Source organism: Carassius auratus, chromosome 11 (genome assembly GCF_003368295.1).
Source record: "Carassius auratus strain Wakin chromosome 11, ASM336829v1, whole genome shotgun sequence".
Lineage (NCBI taxonomy): Eukaryota > Metazoa > Chordata > Actinopteri > Cypriniformes > Cyprinidae > Carassius > Carassius auratus.
In genome coordinates, this window is record NC_039253.1 from 14,040,958 (window position 1) to 14,064,360 (window position 23,403).

The 23,403-nt window shown below is 36.7% G+C and overlaps 1 protein-coding gene across 2 annotated transcripts in view; it reads right to left on the bottom strand.

Moving 5' to 3' along the window:
* Positions 1 to 20,336, bottom strand: part of ephb2b (eph receptor B2b) — a 132,204-nt gene extending 111,868 nt beyond the window's left edge. The window contains exon 1 of one of the 2 annotated variants that reach the window (XM_026275556.1): positions 20,134 to 20,336. In XM_026275556.1, the coding sequence (XP_026131341.1) occupies positions 20,134 to 20,188 (55 nt within the window). In that variant the 5' untranslated portion in view covers positions 20,189 to 20,336. The remainder of the gene's footprint in view (positions 1 to 20,133) is intronic. The other variant, XM_026275555.1, reaches the window with a different exon arrangement.
* Positions 20,337 to 23,403: the final 3,067 nt, after the last annotated feature.

Here is a 23,403-nt window from a genome sequence, read left to right on the forward strand (position 1 = left end):
AGTGCCAGCTAGAGTTGCCAAAGGTAAAAGAAAGAAAAAAAAAAACAATAGCCATCATATTCATTTCTACCAATTTTAAAGATTAAAGCTCATCTAGGACAGGATAAGGACAGGATAAGGATAAGGTGAATCATTGGAAAGTGTGCGCAAGCGCCCTGCATCTTCGAGTGAGAACTTATTAATTCGTAGGATGGTCCTTTTGTAAATTAAAAGAACAACACATCTGGTTCGAGTTGTCTTCGCTTACCTAATGCAGAGGTAATATAAGGTTGGCCACATCTATGAAGAGTCAATCACTTCTTTTGCCATCCATCATCAGGCACCATGGGGAGAGGTTCAGAGAGTATAAGATGCATTCCAACTCCAGTCTTAATTAGAAAACTAGAAATGATTTCTCTGCACACAGCTAATGCTCTGAACACATTTGATAAGTGTAATGCATTGCCCTGCTCTGGTATGCCAAGACGGACCTGAGTAATGAGCATATTAAATGCACTGCTGACAGAGAAAGCAGTTTTGTATGCTTGTGTAGAACTCATTGCTTTCCAACAAAAATAGTTGATTATTGTTTGCAGAGAGTCCCCGATTTCCCAGACCTGAGCCCTGCATATACAATCTATCTCGATTCGAACAGCCGTCTCTGAGCCCACAAAATGAGAAAGGCAGAGGTCGAGGTGAACTTGTCATGGACTGAAAGACTGAGAGCCTGAAATGTCTCCTGTATAATACGTTTGAGGAGTTCTGTTTTTCTGCACAGCACAACAGTGTGAAAAAAAAGATCTCTGTCAATATTACATTGATCAACTCTGACACTTTGCTCTATATATTTTATTTAAAATGCATACAGTAACTTGAGCCTATTTGTCATTGTAAAGTTGTAGCTATTGAAGATTAGTATAATCACTTTAAGAATTTATTATTCTGATTAAAGGAAAACTCCAACGTCTTTCCATTAGGGATGGGCATGATTAATCGACGATCGATAATTGATCGTTAAGAATTTCTTCGATCACGTTAATTTGTTATCGATAAATCTAATGCATTTTTTTATCTAATGCAATTTTTTTATCTAATGCAGGTTGTGTTGCGTAGTGTCAGTCTTGAAGCAATTAAATGAATTTCACTGTGTGGCAGCAATTAAACATTTTACCACCAGGGTGCAATATTTGACACCCTACACGGTTATCTGTGATCTTCCGTTTTGATTTCAAAAGAATAATCATGAAGAGGTCACGGCGAAGTGTGGCGTGGGACCATTTTGATTTAAAAAGTGAAATAGTTAACTGCAAACATTGCAATGCCGTGTATAAGTACAACACGGCCATGACTCAAATGATGTACCTGTGCATCCCGGCAACGTCAGTTCCCTCAGAGCTGGTGTTTTCGGCGGCTGGACTGACGGTTACCAGGTTGCGGTCGCGTCTGACCCCAGATCATGTCAACATGCTTATATTTCTCAACAAAAATCTGTAGACTCGTGCAGAAGTTGTATGCTAGTTACTAAAGTTAGTTATTTTTCACGAGGCTTAAAGTAGCATAATTTGTTAAGTTAGCATAATTGTTAGGAAGGCTAATATCTGGCCTTTTCTTCGGGCTTGGATAGTTTTGAGTTACATTTTGACAAATCCTGTCAGATCTAAGTATTATTATGTTTTTTTTTTATGTTATTGTTTAACATGATTATTTTATCATCATTATTATTATTTTGGAACAAATGAGGTCTCTGTTTAAGAACGCCGGCTCGCAGATGCAGGTTCCGCTGCTCTAGAGCACCACATATGCACGCGCATATATATTCGGTTTGCTTGAACGTAGTTTAACTGTCTGCCACAAGTTGATCTTGTAATAAAGGTCTCACCAAGGAAAAACATATATTTTTGTATTCATTGCATTTTTTATTATAAAAATTAAATAATTAATTATATTATAAAAAATATTAATGATTAAACGATAGTCGGTCTTTAATTCTCCCGACGATCGACTAAGAAATTTTAATTGAATGCCCATCCCTACTTTCTATATTCCAATTTCAATCGATGTAGCGCACGGCCCTACTATGCTGCCATTTAGCTTAGGCTTATAAATTAACCTGTTTGGATCCTAAGGAATTAATGGTACTAAGCTAGCATAGTGGCGCTGCGCGCTACATCGATTGAGTGCACACACTGAGACGGGAGAGGTAAGTACAGTATCAACTCTCAGCAAGTTGAGAGAAGAACATAGTGGAATATGGAAAGACACTGGAGTTTTGTCCTTTGGCTCAGTCGTTAACTGCCAATTCATCACTAAATAATACACATGAGGATATGCTGTAAGAAAAATTGAGTAAAAAAAAAAAATTTAAACAAATTTTGGCTTATACTCATTCTACATTGCAAAAGAACCCACAGGTGCAGTTAAAAACATTCGAGGACGAATGTAGCCTACTGACTGATAACCTACTGATTATAACCTGGCACACGCCTGGCATTAGGGTTCAAAGTGTCAAAATTGTGCAATTCGCAAAAAAGAGTGCAAAACCCATAGTTTTGTCTTATAATTATGAGAAATATGAGGACATACCACACCATATTAGCACACACACCTGAACAATTACTCAAGCTGCCTGAGCAAACACAACTTTTTTGCAACAAACACAGAAGTAACGGCATACTGAAACTTGTGACATTAATAAAATGCTGTCGTCAAGGTCTTACATTTAACATGAGAGGAATTAATTTGTAAATATTTTCAGAGGCTTCAAAATGAAGTGGATGATGAGTAACAAGGAAAAAGTTTAACCCCTCAAAGGGTGAAACAATTGGGCAAACTTTATTCTGTTGCCAAAACTCATTAGTTGTGAGTTTTAAAATGCTTACTTTGTCACTGAAAAATACTGAAAAGCTTTTAGCATAGGTCTAGCAAATGAAAACCTATACCACACATGAAGAAGACTCTCAATTACTCTTTACAAAGGGAGGTGTTTTTTCTGGACAAGAACCAAAAAGCTGTGAGCATTATGTTCTCAGAAATGAATCGAGATGCCAATATCCTTTCTTTGCTGAGCTGTATGAATAAGTCAAGAGCTCTCATCCAGAATTCATATCCTCTACAAAATATTTCCTAGGCTGATAAATCTATTGCTCTCTGGACATGGACATGGTGATGTCTGAGTCTCATTATCAATGGAAGACAGGGCAAAAGAGATTCCAGGATGAGAGAGGAACCTGTTGATTTTGTTTTATGTTCTCTTCCTCCTTCGTGTCAAAGGCAGTGAACCTGAAACAGAAACCAGACGCTAGCTGTTTGCCCATCAAAGAAAGACTGACAAAAACTAGACTGCATTCTGTGAATCTGCCATGATACAATCAGCATGGCTGTGAAAGGTAAATATATTCCGTTTATAAAAATGTAGACCTATCAGAGGATATTTAATCATTTGTGTGTGTGTGTGTGTGTGTGTGTGTGTGTGTGTGTGTGTGTGTGTGTGTGTGTGTGTGTGTGTGTGTGTTTGTGTGTAAAATGTGAGAATATCATACACTATTCTTTGGGGTTGGACTACTAATATAAATAAGATGAACAAGGAGAATGATTAATAACTATGCATGTATACATTACTGAAAACAATGCTAAATCAGAATTTTAATTCATACACAAGACAGAATATAACACACAGAAAGACAAATAGCCCTGCCTGGCCAGACTAATCACTTTGTTTTTGAGCTAATTGTGAATTTTCATCTTTCCCATAGCATAACTTAATGTAAACATCTGAACAAAAAAAAATATATAATATTAAAATGAAAATATGTAATTCGGTGATAAAGTGCTAGAACCGCCCAACTCTTCATAAACAGGAGGACTGCACTTCACAGGCAGAAAAAAATCTTTGGGCAGTTTCCTCTGGAGACCACGGATGCCTCTGCATTATCTGACATAATGTGGGTTCTTTTGTTCCCCAGAGGAGTGGAGAAACACTATTATGACTATAGCGGTTGAAAATGTGTTGAATAATGCATGGTGAGTTAATTAATTCACAGGGTGCTTTGATCGAACAGTGCGTGTTCTTACCACCCTTCCCTAGAGGAGGATTTCAACCCTGCGTCTAAACCTTTCTCAGGAGGAAGGCCCTCCGCTGTTTTGCTTGACACACACACACACACACACACACGAGAAAGAGCAGGCAGGTTTGCCGCGGAGCCTGGATGATTGTCATTCTCCACCTGTAATCCTTCCTGACACACGCGCAAATACAATTCTCTACAGCCATGACTGGGAATGTGGCAACCCCATAGGACGAACAGGGCCTGCCTTTTTCCTTTCTTTCTTTCTTTGGTCCCCTCCTCTTTTTCCCTTCTTGCTTTCTCTCCTTTGTTTTGTGCAATTGCCTTTCTGGTTCATTTGCCTGTCTGGCAGCTTTAACACATGGAAGGTGAGAGGAAACCTGAAGCACTAAGACTCCCACATCTGGCTCCAGTCCCTCAAAGCGAACACATGTTCCTCGATGGCCCTGGGCGAAATCGGTTCTAAACCGACATCTTGAGCCAAAGCTCTTAAATCTTTTGCCACTGATGAGGTCTTAATACAAAGCAGAATGACAAGTAATGTTTCCTTCGCATTGATCCAGCCACATCGGCCTAGCCCTGTTAATATTTCACTCTTTACATAAGCAGAATGAGAACAAAAAAACAGAAGCAACGGAGCAGTTTCACTTAGATCGGTCTCCTGTTTCTCCTCCCTAGAAGACTGAATGTGAAAGAAAGAGAGGGCGGAAAAGAGCTCGATTTCCAAAGAACAGAGAGTGGATAGAGACCCAACAATGGAGATTGAGGTGGCAGCTGAGTGCCCATCTTGGAGTGTAGTGGATTGTGTTTTCTAAGAGGTCACTGAGCATTGCCCTCCAGCCACACAACTCAAGTGAGGCAGCTTAAGACTCTTCTCTTCTCTTGGTTTTAAGGATTTGAAGATGCCATCTAGAGGGTGCCAGCAGCAAACCAAAACAGTGCAAGAAAAAATCTAATGAGTAGATTCTTTGTGTTCACACCTGAAGCAGTTTTCACCTCTCGAGTGGAGTGTAAACCAGACCATTAAACAATAGGCTCCCTGAATTTAGAAAAGACCAACCTTACCCTAGCTTCCCTGGGCTGCCAGCTTCCCATCGGAATGTTCTGTTAGAGTGTTTTGAACTTGCCAAAGGATAAAAAGGTTAAACATGGATCCATTAGGAGAAGCAGGAGTGCTGCCAACCAAGGTCTCCATCCATTATTCAAAAAACATGGCCTTCTAAAAGCAGGCATTATTTATGACGTGCAGAAGATCTATGCCAACGACATGTGCTTATCATCAAGCTCATTAAGAGTGATCTGAACCACTTGATGCTGCATGAGTTTAAAGAAAATCAATTTGTATTTTGTGTATGCATGTACATGCCAGCATTTCTGAACTAGCTATCCTTTAAAAACTATATTCCTGACAAATGCCTCCAGAAACTGTATTGGAAAAACAAACTAATGTCCATCTAATGTCCTTAAAGGAAAAACAGTTTATAAAAAGGCTAAATAACATTGTTTTAAGTAACATTGTTTTAAGTAACATTTCTTAAAATGCAAGATTTCAGGCTAGGGTTACTCTATTTGACTTTCTACTTCAGCCCCTTATGTTTCTATAATGATCAGATTATTCTGGAATGTGTGGCTAATTTTCTAATAGAACCGTTAAATAGCAAATACTGGAACTTTATAGAAATGATACAAGTTTGTAAAACTGAACCAATCAACAATGTGAAATCAATCGTTTTGAACTCTACAGAGAGTATTGTGAACAAATGTTTGTCTGGTCTGAAAAGGTCTTTATTTAATAGTCTTGACTGATGACTTGGATGGAAGAACCTGAATGCAATTTACTGTTGGCAAGTAACATGTGGCTGATAAAAATCAAAAATGACCCAATAAGTGACTTTCCTTCTAAAAAGGTTTTTTTCATAGAGCACTGCATCGTGGAAACAGTCTTGAATACACAAACAGAGTACATTTGTGCAGTGAAGCACATGTTTGCTTTTAAAATGCGTATGAGAAAGGCTCATTGGCTTCTAATGACTTTAGGCAGCAGTGTCTGATGCTGTAAACTACATATGTTAAACACATGAAAAATAGTATCTGACCAATATATCTGACTAATGGGACATGTGTCTAGAGGGCTGCAAATACTACATGAACAGTGATATTTAACTGCTTAATTAAAAATGATGGACAGCTACCATATGCCAACTGTTGCATGCATGTCAGCACATCATTGTCCGGAAATTTATAGATTCAGCTAATGGGGATGTCATAATGGCTGTCTGTGGTCAACAAAAGCTTAGATGTAGATGAACACCACTATTATAATTGTTTTTTGTTTTTTTGCAGACCTATACTTCAGTATGTGTTGCATGGCTTTTTCATTTCCAGCATTTCAACAATGACCAATAAATAAGCAACTGTGGCCTAAAAAAGCAGTTTTCTCAAGGGAAAAGTCTGAAGATGCAATTTTAAAGCCATTTTGAACTGCACAATAAATATTTTCAATGTTTTTGAGTTTTGTTGGATCAGTGTTTAATTTTTTTTCCCATTTGTTTTCAAGTTCCAACAGTATGTGCTTTATTTTTAAATCTTTATTTGATGCTGACTCAGCACTTTGGACAACTGACTACAATTGAAAAGTAAGACAATTCACACTTATATTGTCAAAAAATGCAATTTTCCTAGGTCTATCAAACTACATAAACTTCAGTCATCTTCTTTAAAGTGAACAATGACACATGGTCCAATGGAGACAAATGTGATAAAGGTTTTTTATTTAAAGTGGCATTTGTTGGGGTAGTATTAACTTATCTGCAGGCTCTAAAAGACAGAAGTTATGCTTTAGACATCATTAATGGTTTGTTTATTCCTAAGTATGAAGTTAATAGTGCAAGATAAATCTGCGGCTACACACTAAAAATAAACCAAATCTGCAACCAAAAAGAAAGCCTCCTTTTTTTGTTGTTATTTCCCTTTCCATTACAGGCTTTTTACTTCATTGAACAATTTCTGAGCTGAGGCTTTCAGATTGATTTGTAAAGCAATAGGTTATACCACTGTATGAAATGAGCAGTCTGTATGAGGCAGCAACAAATTGGCAGACCACGGTAGAAAACGACAGATGCACAATCTGTTTGCTACCATTTCAAAAGCTTTTGAAAAGTATGGAGGCCATCAGTGTGCCAGCCATCTTGGCAAAGGGCTGAGGATACAAATCCAAAAAAGTTTAAAGGTGTCAAACGTTATCAAAACGTAAATGTCAATAATATGTGAATGTCAATAAATGTTCGGTGCTAGCTATCCAACAATTTTCAGCAATTAAAGACAAAGCACATCAGTCATTTAACTTGACTTAAACAGGGAAGCATAATGAGCAATAATCGGTATGATAATTTGAGTCACCTGACTATATGTCAGATACAGTTGAGGTGTGGCCATGTAGTTCAAAGGCTAGCTGTGCCCCTGACCTGGTGTTCACACCTCATGCACTAATCCAACTCCCAGTCTGATCCTGCAGGTGCTCCGGCAGCCATATATCACCACGCAACAGCCCAAACCATATGGTCCCCACAAAGAGCGGTATGTTTCAAAAAAAGCATGGGCCCATTCTTCATCCCCGACAAAAGGGGTTTTTGGAATAAGTGGCCCTTCCAGCCCTATCACTCAAAACCCTAGCAGCACATAGAGGAGAGGGACATTTAGGTAAAAACCCTGACATGTTCTGTACTCAAACTGTGTAATCAAGAACACGTTTTTCCAATCACTCTATGAGGCGGGCCCCTCTGATGAGAAAAAGGCCATCGACTTACTCGTATGGTTCCTGTATACATGCAACGTGTCTGCCACACATCACCACAGGCCGCAGAGAGAGCGCAGATGTATCAAGAGGCAGGCCTGCAGTGGGAAGACGCCTTCATGTCATCGACTCTACAATGTATGTTGAGTTTTGGGGGCGGCTCTTAATAATTCACTCTAAGCCCACCAGAAACATCAGATGCAGATTTATGTTCTCGCTTAATCAACGGCTACTGTTTAATTTAGCTAATAATTAAAAAAAAATAACCCCTAGACTGATTAATATAACGCATAGCCACCTTGCCAAAAGGGAGCACAAAGAAAAGCTCTGTTTCATATAAATTACTTACTTGGACTAGTTAAACGGCACATGGCGAGAAATCAAAGGAAGGAGTTTTAAAGGGTGAGAATAACCTTAATACAATCTTAACAGAGCCAAGTCTTAAAAGATCTAAACGTATGACAGTCAAGCCGGCGTAAGTCTCGTTCATCAAACACAGAGCTGTGTTTTCTCAATTTTGAGTCTGAAGGGTTTTGAACAAAGGAGAAATCAGGTCGCCCAATGTTGTAATTGATATGCTGGGCCACTCCTATGGGGATGGGGTATCATAAACAGGGGAAATTGGCTGGGTGGTATTGTTTATTTTCCTAGACTGATTAGGCACACTTGACTCGTGATGAACAGCGCAGGTGGCAGAGATGTCTACAATGAAAACACTGATAAAATCCACAATGAATCGATCTCATTTATAGATTATTCTATATGACCTGAGCGTAAAAGTCATTGCCCTGCAGTGTATTTGCACAGTCACTGTGGCTGAGCGTGATGCTGATGGATTGTGGGTAATGCTTCGAACTGACAGCCTAGCTAAATCCATGCACATGACATCTTGTGTTATTGTCAGATAAAATGGCATTCAACATATGCAGTGTGAAAAATAACATTCTGCACATTAACGCCATCACATGACTTATTCATTTTCATAAAACCGCCTCAGTCACATCCTCCTCTTCACATTTATTCCCTTGGGAGGCTGTATAGATTTTCCAGCTGCCTGCCTGGATGATCCATGATGATTATTATCTGAAAGGTAGAGCTGGTGGAAGGTATGGAAAATAGTAATCACTCTTTGCTATACCACATATTGCGCTCCTGTTTCTGCAAGCAGTGTTACTTCATGGATACAGCTTTTCCAGACATTGTTTAACCAATCCCAGCGGACACATATCTCAGTAACTTGACTAAAAAGAAAAATCTATATCGGACACACTCCAAATAATAATAACATTAAAAAATTGGCAATGTGTTTTCTTTGTCCTTTCCTTTTAGTTCTGAAGAGTTGATTCCAAAAGCTATTTTCCGATTAAATGTGTCTGCATTTGAAAATAGAAACAAAATGACCTTTCATTGTTGAGGCCTTATATTTCCCACTGATTGTTGCTGCTGCACTCTAATTGATGTGTTGAAGCTCAGATAATGAGTTGTTTGTCGTTCGAAAGACATCTTTTATCCATATTTTCTTGGAACGTCAAATGAATGTCTTTGAATAAATGAATGCTGATGAGGATCCAAAATTAACTTTTTGCCACCCCAGCCAGTAAATGGGTAAAACTGACAAAATGCATGGCCATAAATATTTTTTTAAGTAGGCCATGAAACTGTATTTACCATCATTTCGCAAAAACACAGAGCAAGACATCACTAACAGAACTATAAACAAGATCAGCCACTCTCTGTCTATCATACATAAAACTGCATCTGTCACACAAAAACATGAAGGCATGTGATTGTTTTCATTTTATAGCTTGGTTTAAAGCAATGAACATTAAATTAAATTAAAATAAATTCATGCATTTAGCAGACGCTTTTATCCAAAGCGACTTACAGTGCATTCAGGCTATCAATTTTTACCTATCATGTGTTCCTGGGGAATAGAACCCCCAACCCTGCTCTACCAATTGAGCTAAAGGAACACTAGGCATACTATTTCATATTCTAAAAAGTATAACGTTTTTTTAATAAGGTCAGTAGCCAACTGGCAGGTTTACCATTTTCTATTTGCATTTGGCACTTGGTAAATGTTAGATTTGGACCCTGACTGCAGGTCTCCTTATGACTGTACATAGGACAATATTTGGGAGGGTTCCAAAAGATGGTTTCAATGTCTAGATACATTTATTAAGAAAAAAAAGATTGTATTGACCATCACACCCACCTGCTGCCCCTTGCTAAGCTTAACCCAACCACAGTGCTTAACAGAGATAATTCAAAGAATAGTTAAAGCAGTCCACCATGGGTCAGTCTTAACTAATTGGACTGCAGCTGCTTAACACATAATACAACATAACATTACTCTTCTGTTGCTGTGACCCCTGGCCTTTGGCTTACAACTTCTTGATCCAATCACCTTCAATTCCAGCTTGAAATTATTGTATTCTATTTTTTTTCTAGAGGCCGATGTGAGGCTTTTCACTGTAGATGCTGTAAGGAAACATACAATTCATAAACATTCAGCAATTCATAAAGATTTAATCATGCCATCTATTATGATGCTGTGATCTTGACTTCAAGTCAGAACAACAAAGGATCACAGACTTTCTGATGGGTTCATATTACTTATGAATTAATAGGAATACAACAGAGGATTACCCCGCCCGCCCTTTCCGAGTGCAGTCAAGTCACAGCTATGGGCCAAATCGCTCAATTATCTCTGCTAATTCCTTCGGTGCCAAGCTAATGCAATTATATGCAAACAAATAGCTCCATGGTAACACTTTTTTCTCTGTGGTGCACTTAGCTTTTCAGCGACAGGTAATTTTGATTAGCTCGGCCTGTCAAAAACAGCCTGGGCATCCACTAATGCAGAATTTCTACACAAGCAAAGGGAAGTCAAATAGCTGTATTTAATTTCAAATTGTACTTTATTAAGCGAAACAGGAAAGTGGCAATTGGACCCCCTACATATTATTTCAACATAATTCTGTCACCACAGGGGCCGTAGCATGCAAACTTAGATTAGCCATGAAAAAGTCACAGGTGGCTTGGGAATGGAGTCCGGGTGTTAATCCTGTAAGGAGGAGGCTGACACATAGCCCAAAACTGCGCTTGTTCCAGCTCACATTGCACTGCCAAACTAGTCTGATTCTTGCAGAAAACAACCAAGTGAGGAGTGTAATTCAGCACTAGTGTGGAAGGATTAGGCATCAAGGCAAAATACTGCGGTAGCAATCAATGAATGTTTATACTTAAGCAAATTAACCCAACTTGGCTGCTTATTCCCCTGCCTACAGTTCGATTGACCGGAATGCAGAGAATTCACAGTTTGTTTAATTATGAAAATAGCAGGAATTCGCCTCTCAACAAGTACAGTCCTCTGTGGGACAAAGACTGCAAGGCATCCATCACAGCATTCAGGAGTCTGGGCGCAGTGAAAAAACAGAAAGGCATCCTGTGGCTAACAGAGACCCTTGCACTCACTTCTAGGATGAGGGAGCTTTCCGTTTGTGAGTGCATGTTGTGACCCAGCCCTGTGCAATGGAAGAGTCAGCGTCACAGTGGTCAGAGACCGTTGCTGTGTTTGCCATTGACAAGGATGAAAGCAATAACATCAGGCTGAGTTATAACAGGACCGTGGGTCACATCCCCAAGGAGCCTGTAAAAGTCAAGCCGTCAGCCCCCCAGACTGAGAGAGAGGATGTATGCAGTCAAAACCTGGCAGACACGTTGCGGCTGCGGAAATGCCAGGAGACGTCAAGTGTGTGCAGCAGTTCAGGTGAATGCGGCTTCCCTTTGTGATGCAGATGAGGATGCAATCAGCCTGTCTTTATCTCTGAAGACAGACTGTACTCTGGGAGACACAGAGCAGCGCTGCGCCAGTTCAGAGGAATTGTGTTTGTTGAACGCCTTGATGGAAGGCAGATGTTTAATAGTCTGTGCGAACAAGGTCTGACCTACTGCAAGAACACAACATTTTCACAAATTTAGCTCAGGAAAATTGTTCTTAAATGAAAAATTCACTCAAAAATGAAAAGTGTCATTTACACACCCTCGTGTCATTCCAAACCTCTAATACTTTTTCTAGGGACTTATGATTTCCGCGATGCAGAAAACGCGGACAGAATCACGGAGTCCAATCATAAAAAAATTTAATTTACTGTATAACGTCGAATGTCAGTTAATATTAATTCGTAAAAATACCATTTAAATATGAATCCTGCATGTTCTGCATGAATAAATGGTGCAGATGCACAGTTTCGTTTACTATACACATACCATGCTCCCATTGTTTTCAGCATTTTACTGTTACTTTTGAGAAAAACTATCATCTTAACAAATACAAATACAAAACTAAAGGTCTCCACAACAACCCATTGAAATAATATTTCAAAAAATTAATTAGGAATATTTACAAGAAAAAAATAATAATAAATATTTAGCTGAATTTATTTAGCAGAAAAATATAAATATACTACACAAAAGTATTTCTGGGCAAATAATGACAATTAAAATAATAATTCTTAATTTCTTTAGAGATGCTTGGGATTATTCATTTTTAATGAAACAATTAAAATGGAATCCAGAAAATTAATGGAAAACAGAATTAAGTAAAAATAAAACTATTGGCTTTTACTGTTTGGAAAGAAAATCATACAGGTTAAACGACATGACATGAGGGTGAGTAAATGTTGAACTTTAATATTTAATAGTAAATTATGCCTTTGACATCAATAGAAAAGTTAGTACTAATGACATCATCTAAGAATCATTTGCATTTCATCACAGGTGCAGGCAGGATGATTCATTTGCTTGTTTGTTTGTTCCTTTGCCCTAATTTTATAATTGGCTACTTGCGTGAATGTGACAATGATCCAATATTCCAGTATCAAGTGCATAGGATTGCAGCTATCACAAATGCTATTAAAAAGTGATTGATGTGTATACTAATTTGTTAAACTTTTTTCGATTCCCAAAAATACCAATGGTCATGTAACAGTGGTTAAAGTGGTCTTGCTTGCACAAGACAAGGTCTGGTTTTATGCAATTATGCTCCTTTAATTAGACCCTAAAGACAACTGAAACTTAATTAGCTAAATTACTCCCAGTGCCACAAGCCTAATGTACAGTAAAAATCACATTCAGGGGTCTATATGAACTGAACAAAAATCAATATAAAGAAATAAAGAAATACTCCAACATCATAAATGTGACATCCAACATACTCCATGTGATGTTACAACATGCTTGAGGTCTAGGATCACTTGCAGTATGACGTGTATGAGGGATGTTCATCCCCCAAGACCACCTTTTAACTGGGCGTATTATTATGGCTACAAAAACATAGACCGAACAATGGAAGCTCACATATGCATGACTAATTGCATTGCTCACAGCTCAAAGGAGTAAAGGACTGCCTACATATTTCATTTTGAATGTGTTTTGCAGAATGCTTAGTAAATTGCAGGAGACAGTTTCCTCTGCATTTGGTTACAGTAAAGATAAACGTTCTCGCAAACTAGGCCAATGGGAATGAGAAAGAGCCATTCTGATCCACCAGTAAGCACTTAGATGTAAATAAACAGATTGATTAGGATGCATTAATCTATGCACGAACATAGATTAAATGATCTAAGTATGCCGTGATTAAAATATGTATATGTAAAGTCTCTCTAGCTCTGTACTGAACCACTGCCTGAGCCTCGTCTTGTACTGCAGATTGAAACAATTATCACCTCAACGTAGAAAAACACAGCTATCATTTAGCTGTTTTAGAAAATCCCACATGACCTTCGTATTTTGTAGCAGACCCTCATTTGTCCTCTCTCTACACAAACATTAAAGTCAGCCAAGCTCAGGTAATGGTAAAACTGCCATGTTATTGTTATGAGTAAAGGATACGGTTCTCCAGCTTTGAGATAATGTGTAAACAAGCATAGAAATAGCTAAGTATATTTTTTTTATCCACCCCAACATTGAGACAACAAGCAATTCATCATGAAGAGCAAAAAAAATAAACACAGGAAGTGTTTGTAATACAAAGTTTCAGACATTGTTCAGATAAGCACAAGCTAGACATTTTTAAATGAGCATTAAAAGAAGAAATGCAATTTCAATCGATTCATTTTTCCCCTTTGATATCTGCAACCCATAGGTTATTGTACATGTGTGGGGGGAAAAAACTAATTTGGGCAACTTCAAAATGTGAATTTAAGTGCCAAATATATGATACCTGGCCATTATCTTACATTTCAATAATCATATATAGTAAGAGAATAAATTGTAATTACTTTTGTCAATCAGGGTTGGTAGTCAGAGGAACCAAGAAGAAGTTATCAATTTGATGTCAAAGAACAAACTAGAATGCTAGGAAAAATAATGTAGTTTTCAGTAACACTAAAAGTACCATTTGTTTACATTAATTAATAACAGTTAACAACATAAACTAACAATAACAAAATACTAAGCAGGATTTTCCTGCATAGAGAATTATGAGGCGGCTGCCTACGCCAAATGTTGTGCAAACCTCTGGTTGTCGACAAAACTCAGGCAGGCAGTCACGTGCAAGGGTCACTAGAGCTTTTAGTTCATATTTGGAAAAATAACATATATAATATGTTAATAATGTTGCTAAAAAAATAACATTATTTGGTGTAATGAAATGTGTTTATGCAGTTAAAGGTTCAAAAACACATTATTTTCCACATACTGAACATTATTGTTTCTCCTCTAAGCCCGGCCTTCTGAACGTGTTGATATTTACAAATCTCATCGTTCTGAAAAGTGAGGTGTACTCTGATCCAGTGCGTTGTGATTGGCCGAGTGACGTAGACATGTGGGGGCCTGTTCAAGGAGGGCATGGATGAATCTTAACTTTTAAAAAGAATATCTCTTTGGGTTTGAGACTTTAGTCTTTGCGACTAAAGGGATCTTATCTATTCACAAACAGATTGTAATACTCCAAAGAGAAAGGAAAACTTGAAATCGCATCATATGACCCCTTTAATAGTAAATCCTCTTTGTTTGCAAAAAAGTGTAATTTTCAATAATTGAAAGAAAAATGTTTTATGCCCTTGTCTGATGACCAAATACACAACACAGAAGGCTATTTTAAGAATAATTGTGAATAAATCAAGTTGTTTTTATGCATTCAAATAAAATTAGACATGCTACAACACAGAAAATAAAAGATTTCAAGGGGCCCTAAACATGTTTTTTTTTTTTTTTTGTTTTTTTTTTAATAAACTGATGTGACATTGTATAAGTTCCGTGATTTTAATTAATTAGACATGGCTTTTGATTAATAAAATCTAAATTTAACCATTACAAAAGATAATAGAAAAAATAGAATGGAATTTGGGAACAATATACAATACAATAGTATATGGTTTGTTATTTTAATGAGATTTGGAGTGTTTTCTTAACAATAAAGAATGTCTACACACTCCTCCGCCTCATTTAGAGCCAGGAAAAACCCTGCTAAGCATTGATTGCAACATTTAAAATGAAAAGTTGTATCCATTTATGTTATTTATTAGACCTAACATTATGGAGGTAACATGGACCATCAATGAACAGCTGTAACTTTCACAAAGATTAATAAAGACTGTAACAAAAGTATTGCTCATTGTCAAAGTTAGTTAATTCATTAAATATAGTTAACAAATGGAAAATTATTGTAAAGTCTTACCAAAAAGGTATTTAGCAATATTCAATAACTACGAATCAGCCTAGTGTATAATTGGTGGAGCATTAAAATGATTGGGAGAAAAGTTGGTTGAATATCAAAATTTGGGATAATTAACATTTAATTTTAAACGCAGACTATGATTCAAGGCTTAGTCTGAGGTTTGAAGGGATATAGAATTCTTCTTCACTGGCGGTGTGTCCCTTTCTTTGGATGGAGTGACATTACTTTTCGGACTCATCCAGAAGGGAGGAATGTGGTAAAGAGAACCTCTGATCCACCTCTATAGGGAGGGAGTATAAAGGGAGTTTCACTCTCAACACACTTGCAGAAAAGTGCTGAACAGACCACAGTAACCCTACTGTATATTACATGCAAATAATTACAGATAATGTGAGATTCAGTGCAAGTGGATCACACCGATATTGTCAAATTCTGGAATGGGGACTAATGAGCATAAGTTCGGCAGTCATTGCTAAAATTAGATTTAAAATTCTGCTAAACTGCCAGTCATAATTACATAGCAAGACAAGTTAAACCCCACCCAACATGTTTTATTAAATAGACTGACTCGACTTTTGTGACTGTCAACAGATTGTAAATTTCTTAAATAGCCGAGTGCACAGGCAGTTGCCAAACACAAGAACCTGCTTAAGATACACAGCAAGTGCAGAAGTGACACAATCGTGAAACAAAAACCTCCAAGTCCAACACTGTCAAAGATAGCATGCTGTGTCGAAAGCTGCTGGATTTCTGCAACAAAAAAAAAAAGCCCATTTCCCATGAGCCTTTCTGCTATTCCAGACTTTCTGCTTGGTCAAGGTAGCCCTCGGCCGTTCCCTCGAAACGTGACACCCATCTCACTTGAGAAACAACTGGTACCAGCACTAATTGAAATTTTGCATGCAAAGTGACAATAGCTGGGCCCTGGGCAGCATGGATTAGACACTGAATGGAGGCATATTCTTTGTGAACGCCACTGTGGAGGCTGGCGTACAGACGAGCTCCCTGCATCTGCTCATTGAGCGGACTGAGAAAACACAGGATTGAGAGCAGTCGCTCGCTTTACTTTCTATCTAATCCTGTTTCTGAACCTCCATCACCACCACTCCACCCCACGCTCTGCCTTTTGTTACTAGCATGAAAAACTGTAATGCTATGTGTCGGCTTATGCTGCAGTGGCCCACACTCGGTGTTTAGCTAGAAACGGACGGGACGCATTTACATCTGAAAGCAGATTATTCAAACTTGGCAGGCATTTCAAAGTGGAAGTGTTGATATGAGGGCTAAAATGGCTATGTTAACAAACAATAGCTTTAATTATCCCTCTCTCTGTTGTTTAGTGTTATTGAAATAGATTGTGAAAAGCTTAGATGAAACAAACTTTGCACTAGCACAAAATGATGAGCAAAAAAAAAAAAAAGAAAATTCTGAGAATCAAATGAAATTCAAATGAAATATTTTGATAGCTTTACAATGATGAACTGACCGATAAATTACAAAAAGCAGAAACTAAAAAGAAAATGTTCCTGTACACAAGTCATGAAAATAGTATTGTAATACTACATTATCATCAAGGCCCTTATTAAACCCAGCTGTACAAGCTATTTTTACTCTTGAACAAAACAAGGTTGTAGATATTATGCGCAAACTTACTAAAGACAAATGTCTAAACATTTTCGTCATGTTGGAGAGCACGTTAATATATAATCAGCATTCAGATATTTGTATACAGTATGGGAACAGACGCAGCTGCATATGGGACGTCTCAAGATGAGAGAGAAGTCACGTTGTATCATGACATTATGACAGCAAAATGGAATGCATGCTGGGAATATTGAAATAGCGAGGAATCTTTTGTACGACTGGTGTCCTACTTACAATAGACGCCAACTGTGATGTGGTAAACAAAATGCAGCTTGACCACGGCCCTATAGATAACCTGCTTAATAGCATTTTAAAACCATCAAGCATTTAATTGTGATACAGTATGTAAATCACATAATGCAAATCCAGCGGATACAGTAAAAAATATATTTTTTAAATGTATTTGTTTAAAATCCTACACTTAGCATTGTGTAATTACACTGAAGCAACTGAGAAACAAAGCAGAACAGAAAAAAGTCAAAATCTGACTTTGAAATAGAGAAATGACACAAAATACATTTCTTGTGCCACAGGCACAACAACTAATACTAAATTACACTGTGACTTCAAACATCTGCATAACGCAAGCTGACATTAAAACATTTTAAATAAAAAAATGAGGGAAGCTTCAAAGTCCCTAAGACTGGTAGCATCATCTGATGTAAAAACACAATGAAGAGCGGATCAATATTTTATGGTCACCTATTATAAAAAAATCAGACTAAATTCACTAATGCAATTACCGCTTGGGCTTGAAATAAAGCATTTGATGCACTTTATTCTAATACTAAAGAAATCTCAGACTCAAGAGAAACAGAATCTTATATCTTGAGTTTCACTACGATACGTTTTATATATTTCACACAGACAAGTACACATACATTAAACACAGAAGGACAGGCAGCAAAACGTATCTGAGTTACCACATCACAACCGAAATAAAACATCTAAAATTACAAGAGAATTTACACACTTAGCGAGGAGAATAAACACTGTTGTATAAGGCTTTGAGATGACGTCAAATCTCACAGACCCATCTCCACTACTGCCGGCCATCAATTTGTTTTTAAGGTCGAGGCAGCGTTGACCTCTTTTTCAACTCTAATTTTTCATGTGTAAGTGCAAAGCGTTAACACCATTGGCTAAAAAACTAGGGTGACAGTCAGAGTTAGAATGTGTATCGACCAATCACTCATGGGTTTGTGATTAAGCGACCCATAAGGAAAAATAACAAAATCTTGATTAGAAAGGGGGGGAAAAAACATTAAGACATAATGACTAATATTACATTCATTTACACACACACACACACACACACACACATATATATATATATATATATATATATATATACACACACACACACACACACACACACACACACATACATACACACTCCATCGTTAATTCTGGTGAGTGTGAAATATACTGTATATAGTTGTCAAAATCCACTCATTACAAAATATTGAAAATGTAGAAAACAATGAACAAAATCATCATTTATACTTTTATGTAGAATGAAGACAGTGACAAACACAAAATTTACATTACAAAAAAGAAAAGGTCAAAAAACCTTTTAGTGCTCAATCAGAAACATTTTTTTTAGTATTGTTATTATTATTTCAATTCCTTCATTAAAGGCCCAGGCTTCTATTTTTTTATTATTAATATTAGAATTACTGTACATATTACTCATTATTGAAAGTCTGCCACATTTCAATTTAAATTACATTTTGCACTGAAAATATTTCAACATTTTAACCTTTTTATTCAATTGACATGATTAGTCAAATTAATATTCAAAACTATCTGAAATTGAAAAGTCAAGTACAACATAAATGTAAAAAGTTATAATAATGTTATGGTTTATACTGCTCCATTTTGTTATTTTTTATTTATTTTTTTTAAAAGAAAGATTTACTAGCAACAGAAAAAGCAGTCCTGCAGAGCTGGTTATTTTATTTAATTAAAACACAGTTGTGCCTGAGTATCCAAATTTGTTAATTGTTTTATGATATTTTTATTATTTTTATTATCTACACTGTTGTTACTGTGTGTTGAGCATGCTAAATATCTGATAAAACCTTTATCCCAAAAACATAAATAAAACGACTTAGTTTTAAAATGTCCAGCCTAAATGTCCAGATTTGTGTATGCATAAATTCATCCATTACATGACAATACACTCAAGTACCATTAAACTTGAGAACTACAACCACAAGAGGTTCCTGTAATACCAGCAATGCCTACTTAAAATTCATTGAGCATAATTCAGTGGACACAGACCCTTCAAACTGCCGCGGACTGAAAGTGTGGTCAGTAAGTGTGAATAAAGGACTGTATCTGGTTGTTTTGTAATTGTATGCTCACTGAAACCTGTTTCATTGTCCAACTTGCTGAGTCCAGCATCACCATTTCAGCTCTGAATACCCGCTGCACGGAAGCTCAAAACAACACGTGAATGTGTTAAAGAAATATTAACAGAGAAAAATAAGATTAGCATGCATATAGAAGTGGTTTGAGTTTTATATTTCACCTTAGAAATGATAACAAATAAGGGACGAGAATCTCGTGCATGACTCGCGCACACACACGTATCCTACACGTGAAATAGCCGTTTTAATGCTCCTACTGCATATTAAAATATGATAAATATATTATTTTTCCAACAGAGTCATTTATCTGATGCTTGCCAAATAAATGTGTTTATGAGCCACCCTTGATGATTTTACTAGGATATAGTTTGCTTGACAGAACAAGCCCTATCCAAAGGAATACGTTCCTGTCAGGGAGAATGTAACCCTTAAAAAAATCATTTTTTTCCGAGTCTCATTCCACAGTTGTTAATTAGCGAAAAACGGTTTCGTATCTTATTTCTTGGATGGCATTCAAAACTAACGTGCCGTGACCGTAAACTCTGTTTGTCGGCAAGATGCTGGACTCGCAAAACACGGGGAGATATGTCTTACCTTCAATAGCCAGGACTGAGGGTAATGTCCATAAAATCCATAGGATATCCATCATTGGTTTCTTAGGGGAGAAATTATATAAAGTCCAGACATTCAAATAAAATGAGCCCTGAAAGCCATTGATATCAGACGCTAGCGCAGACCGGCAGACTTTCACCTTCCGTTGAATGAATACGATGCCATAAACACACAACTAAAATCCTAAGCGAGTATGGACGAGACCAAATGAGTCAGACGAGGGGGGAAGGTGCTTACTAGCTCTGCGTGTGATCGGCTGGAGGACACGTGTGCATAGGAAACCTCGCTTTATAAATGAGTAAAGTGTATTTTATATATTATTTCAACGATAAGAATCGACCCGAGTCGATTCCGGTCGGGCAGACTATAAAAGCGTCAAGCCAGCCAACCCGAAAGCCCAATTTTACTCGATCCCACCTGTCAATCAATGCAAGAGCGTAACTATTCAGCCTTATCAGCGGATGCGGTAGAAAAATTGTGGCAATTGGGAATACAGAGTGATGTGAATATAGACAGACTCTTAGATGATTTAAAAAGATGAATCGAAAATTATGTTTTTTGTTATTGTTGTAATGATATCGGAATACTCTGTCGTCTTCGTTTTTTTTTTCTGTTTACCACATTCTTCATAAAAAAAAGTAAAAAGGTAAGATGGCTTTTAAAATTACTGTGAAACGATGGGTAAATAAAAATACCGGAAACCGTATAAAGGAAACATATGATTATTGTAGCCTATAATTGTTTCTAAAGTATTTACGTTAATATTGTGCTTAAGTTAAAATATATGTAAAAAAAAAAAAAAAAAAAAAAAAAAGTAAAAAAGCATCGTTCAATGTACAAACAAAATTGTCTGGCATTATGGGCATTTGAAACTTAGTTAAAAAGAGACAGATGTTTTATATGTACACACTGAAGCTAAATCAATGAGAGCAGAATGAGATACAATGTGTGTGGCAGCTGTGACCAACTCACTAGGCCTCATTTGCAGTTTTAACAATGTGTGTGTCCAACAATATTTAAATGCGTTTGTGTATGTCCCTAGAACAACTAAAGTGCAGCGTAAAAAGGTCAGTCAGAAGAAGCTGATAAAAGTACAACAGGAAAGTGAAATTTTCAAATACTAGCTATATATTTTTTTATTAATATTTTGTAAGTTATGGAACTAAAATATAATAAAGCAAATTCATTTGCCCTTTAGATGAAAATAAACAGATTTTCAAACATTGTAGCAGCTTTGTGTCTTTGTTCAAACAAGACATCTTGAGGTTGAATTTAAATTGTCACCACACTTCACTTGGTTTTCTTTCAGCACCCGCATGATTAAAAATAAATAAATAGATTATGAACCTTGAAACCTTGTAATGGATGTATCATGTTATTCCACTTATTCCACTGAAAACAGTGTCTCGGCAAGAGATGGAGGTTATATTTGTTATCTGAATAATAATGGTGTATAAGTTAGACACCTGTTCATACTTTTCTACTCGCTACCTCACTTATAAAAAATAAACTCATTAGAAATGTAATAAAATAAAATAAAGTAGCAGGCCTTGTGTAGAAAGAAAGAAAGAAAGAAAGAAAGAAAGAAAGAAAGAAAGAAAGAAAGAAAGAAAGAAAGAAAGAAAGAAAGAAAGAAAGAAAGAAAGAAAGAAAGAAAGAAAGAAAGAAAGAAAAAATCCTGTCCTCTCTGGTATGTAGGGCTTTTTTTATTCTTCCCTACAGCTCAGTTGACTCTTGAAAACCTCTCAGAAGTCTGGACATAGAGTTACCTGATCTCAGCTGGTTGTACTACACAGCTGTGTGATGTTACACATCTTCAAGTGTAAAGTCTAAAAGTCTTTTTGTATGTTAGTGTGTGTGTGTGTCTGTGTGTGTGTGTGTGTGTGTGGGTTGTATACATATATATAAGACATTTTTTAAAAAGAAAATGAAAGAAAGAAAATGTAAAAAGGGTAGTTACTATACAATTCAGGTTGTATTGATTTTAAACTATTGACAAGCACCGGTGATTTTGGATAAATGAAAAATGCTGAAAAAAATAATTAATTAATTTATGAAGTGTACTAGTGATGTACTAGAATTGCATTAGATTTTTTCATTTTATTAACAATATGTGCTATTTTCTACAATTATTAGTTTTCAGATGAATAATTTAAATGTTGTATCTCTGTGGGTTAAAAGAACAACAGTAAAATCCCTTGCTCGCCGTTGTTTCAGTAAATCGATAATTTCAAGAACAAAAAAAAAAACTGAAGGGCACAAATCACATTTTGCTTTGTTGTTAAATCAATTTTATGAGTGGATTTACCTTAAAGTGAGAATGTGGCCTAAAAAACAAACTTTGATTAATCACCTCCACTCACTTTAAAGCAATTGGTATGTTAAGAAATGATACTCGCAAAAAATTGGGCTAACAGCTGAAACAGATTATTAATAGATAAGCTTTTGACCTCTCAGTTGTAGTTTGTAAGAAGCAACAGTTACATTTATATGCCATTGTGTGCCAAGCCTCAAATTAAATTTTGAAATATTCCTTTAAGCAATATACAGTACAACTGATTTCCTGTCTCAACAGCTGGTAGTGTAATCCAAATAATGCTAAGCATAACAATCAAAAACTGAGGCACTAGCCCACGGCGAAGGTGTACACAGGCAGAAGGTAAATTTTGGAGAAGTCCACAAGCTGATTTTCTTACACAGATGGTATGAAATGAGTTGTTATAAGCGACAGTAGCAGGGTATGGGGCACAGATCTCAGATTAATGGCAGCTGAGACCACTTTTACCATTCCTTGCGAGGTCACAGAATTTGACCAAGTAAATCACGGCTGTCTTAGAGGATCACAGTATATCAGAACGCAGATATAGACCTATAAGGTGTCTTTCTAAATAACCTGAGACTTGTGGGCAATGGCGGGATTAAGTTATTCTATTCCCCGTTATTGAATTTGGAATCTGCGTTTTGTTAGTCTATGCTCTCATGGAACAAAGCTGTTATTGTAATATAAAGAACTGGCAGTATTTTACTTGAAAATACCAGTCAGTCTGAGGAGAAATATCAAAGGATATAAAACTAGACTAACCATGGGAGACTGGACTTTAATACTTTGACTTATGTCTGCTGGAATATCAAGTAAGAAATGTTTTAAATTATTTTTTATCATTTCCCGTATGGAAAAGAATGTATTGTGAATTGATACCATTCTCTAATATCACAGTACATCAAAGAGAAAACTACTGTGTGTGTGAACCG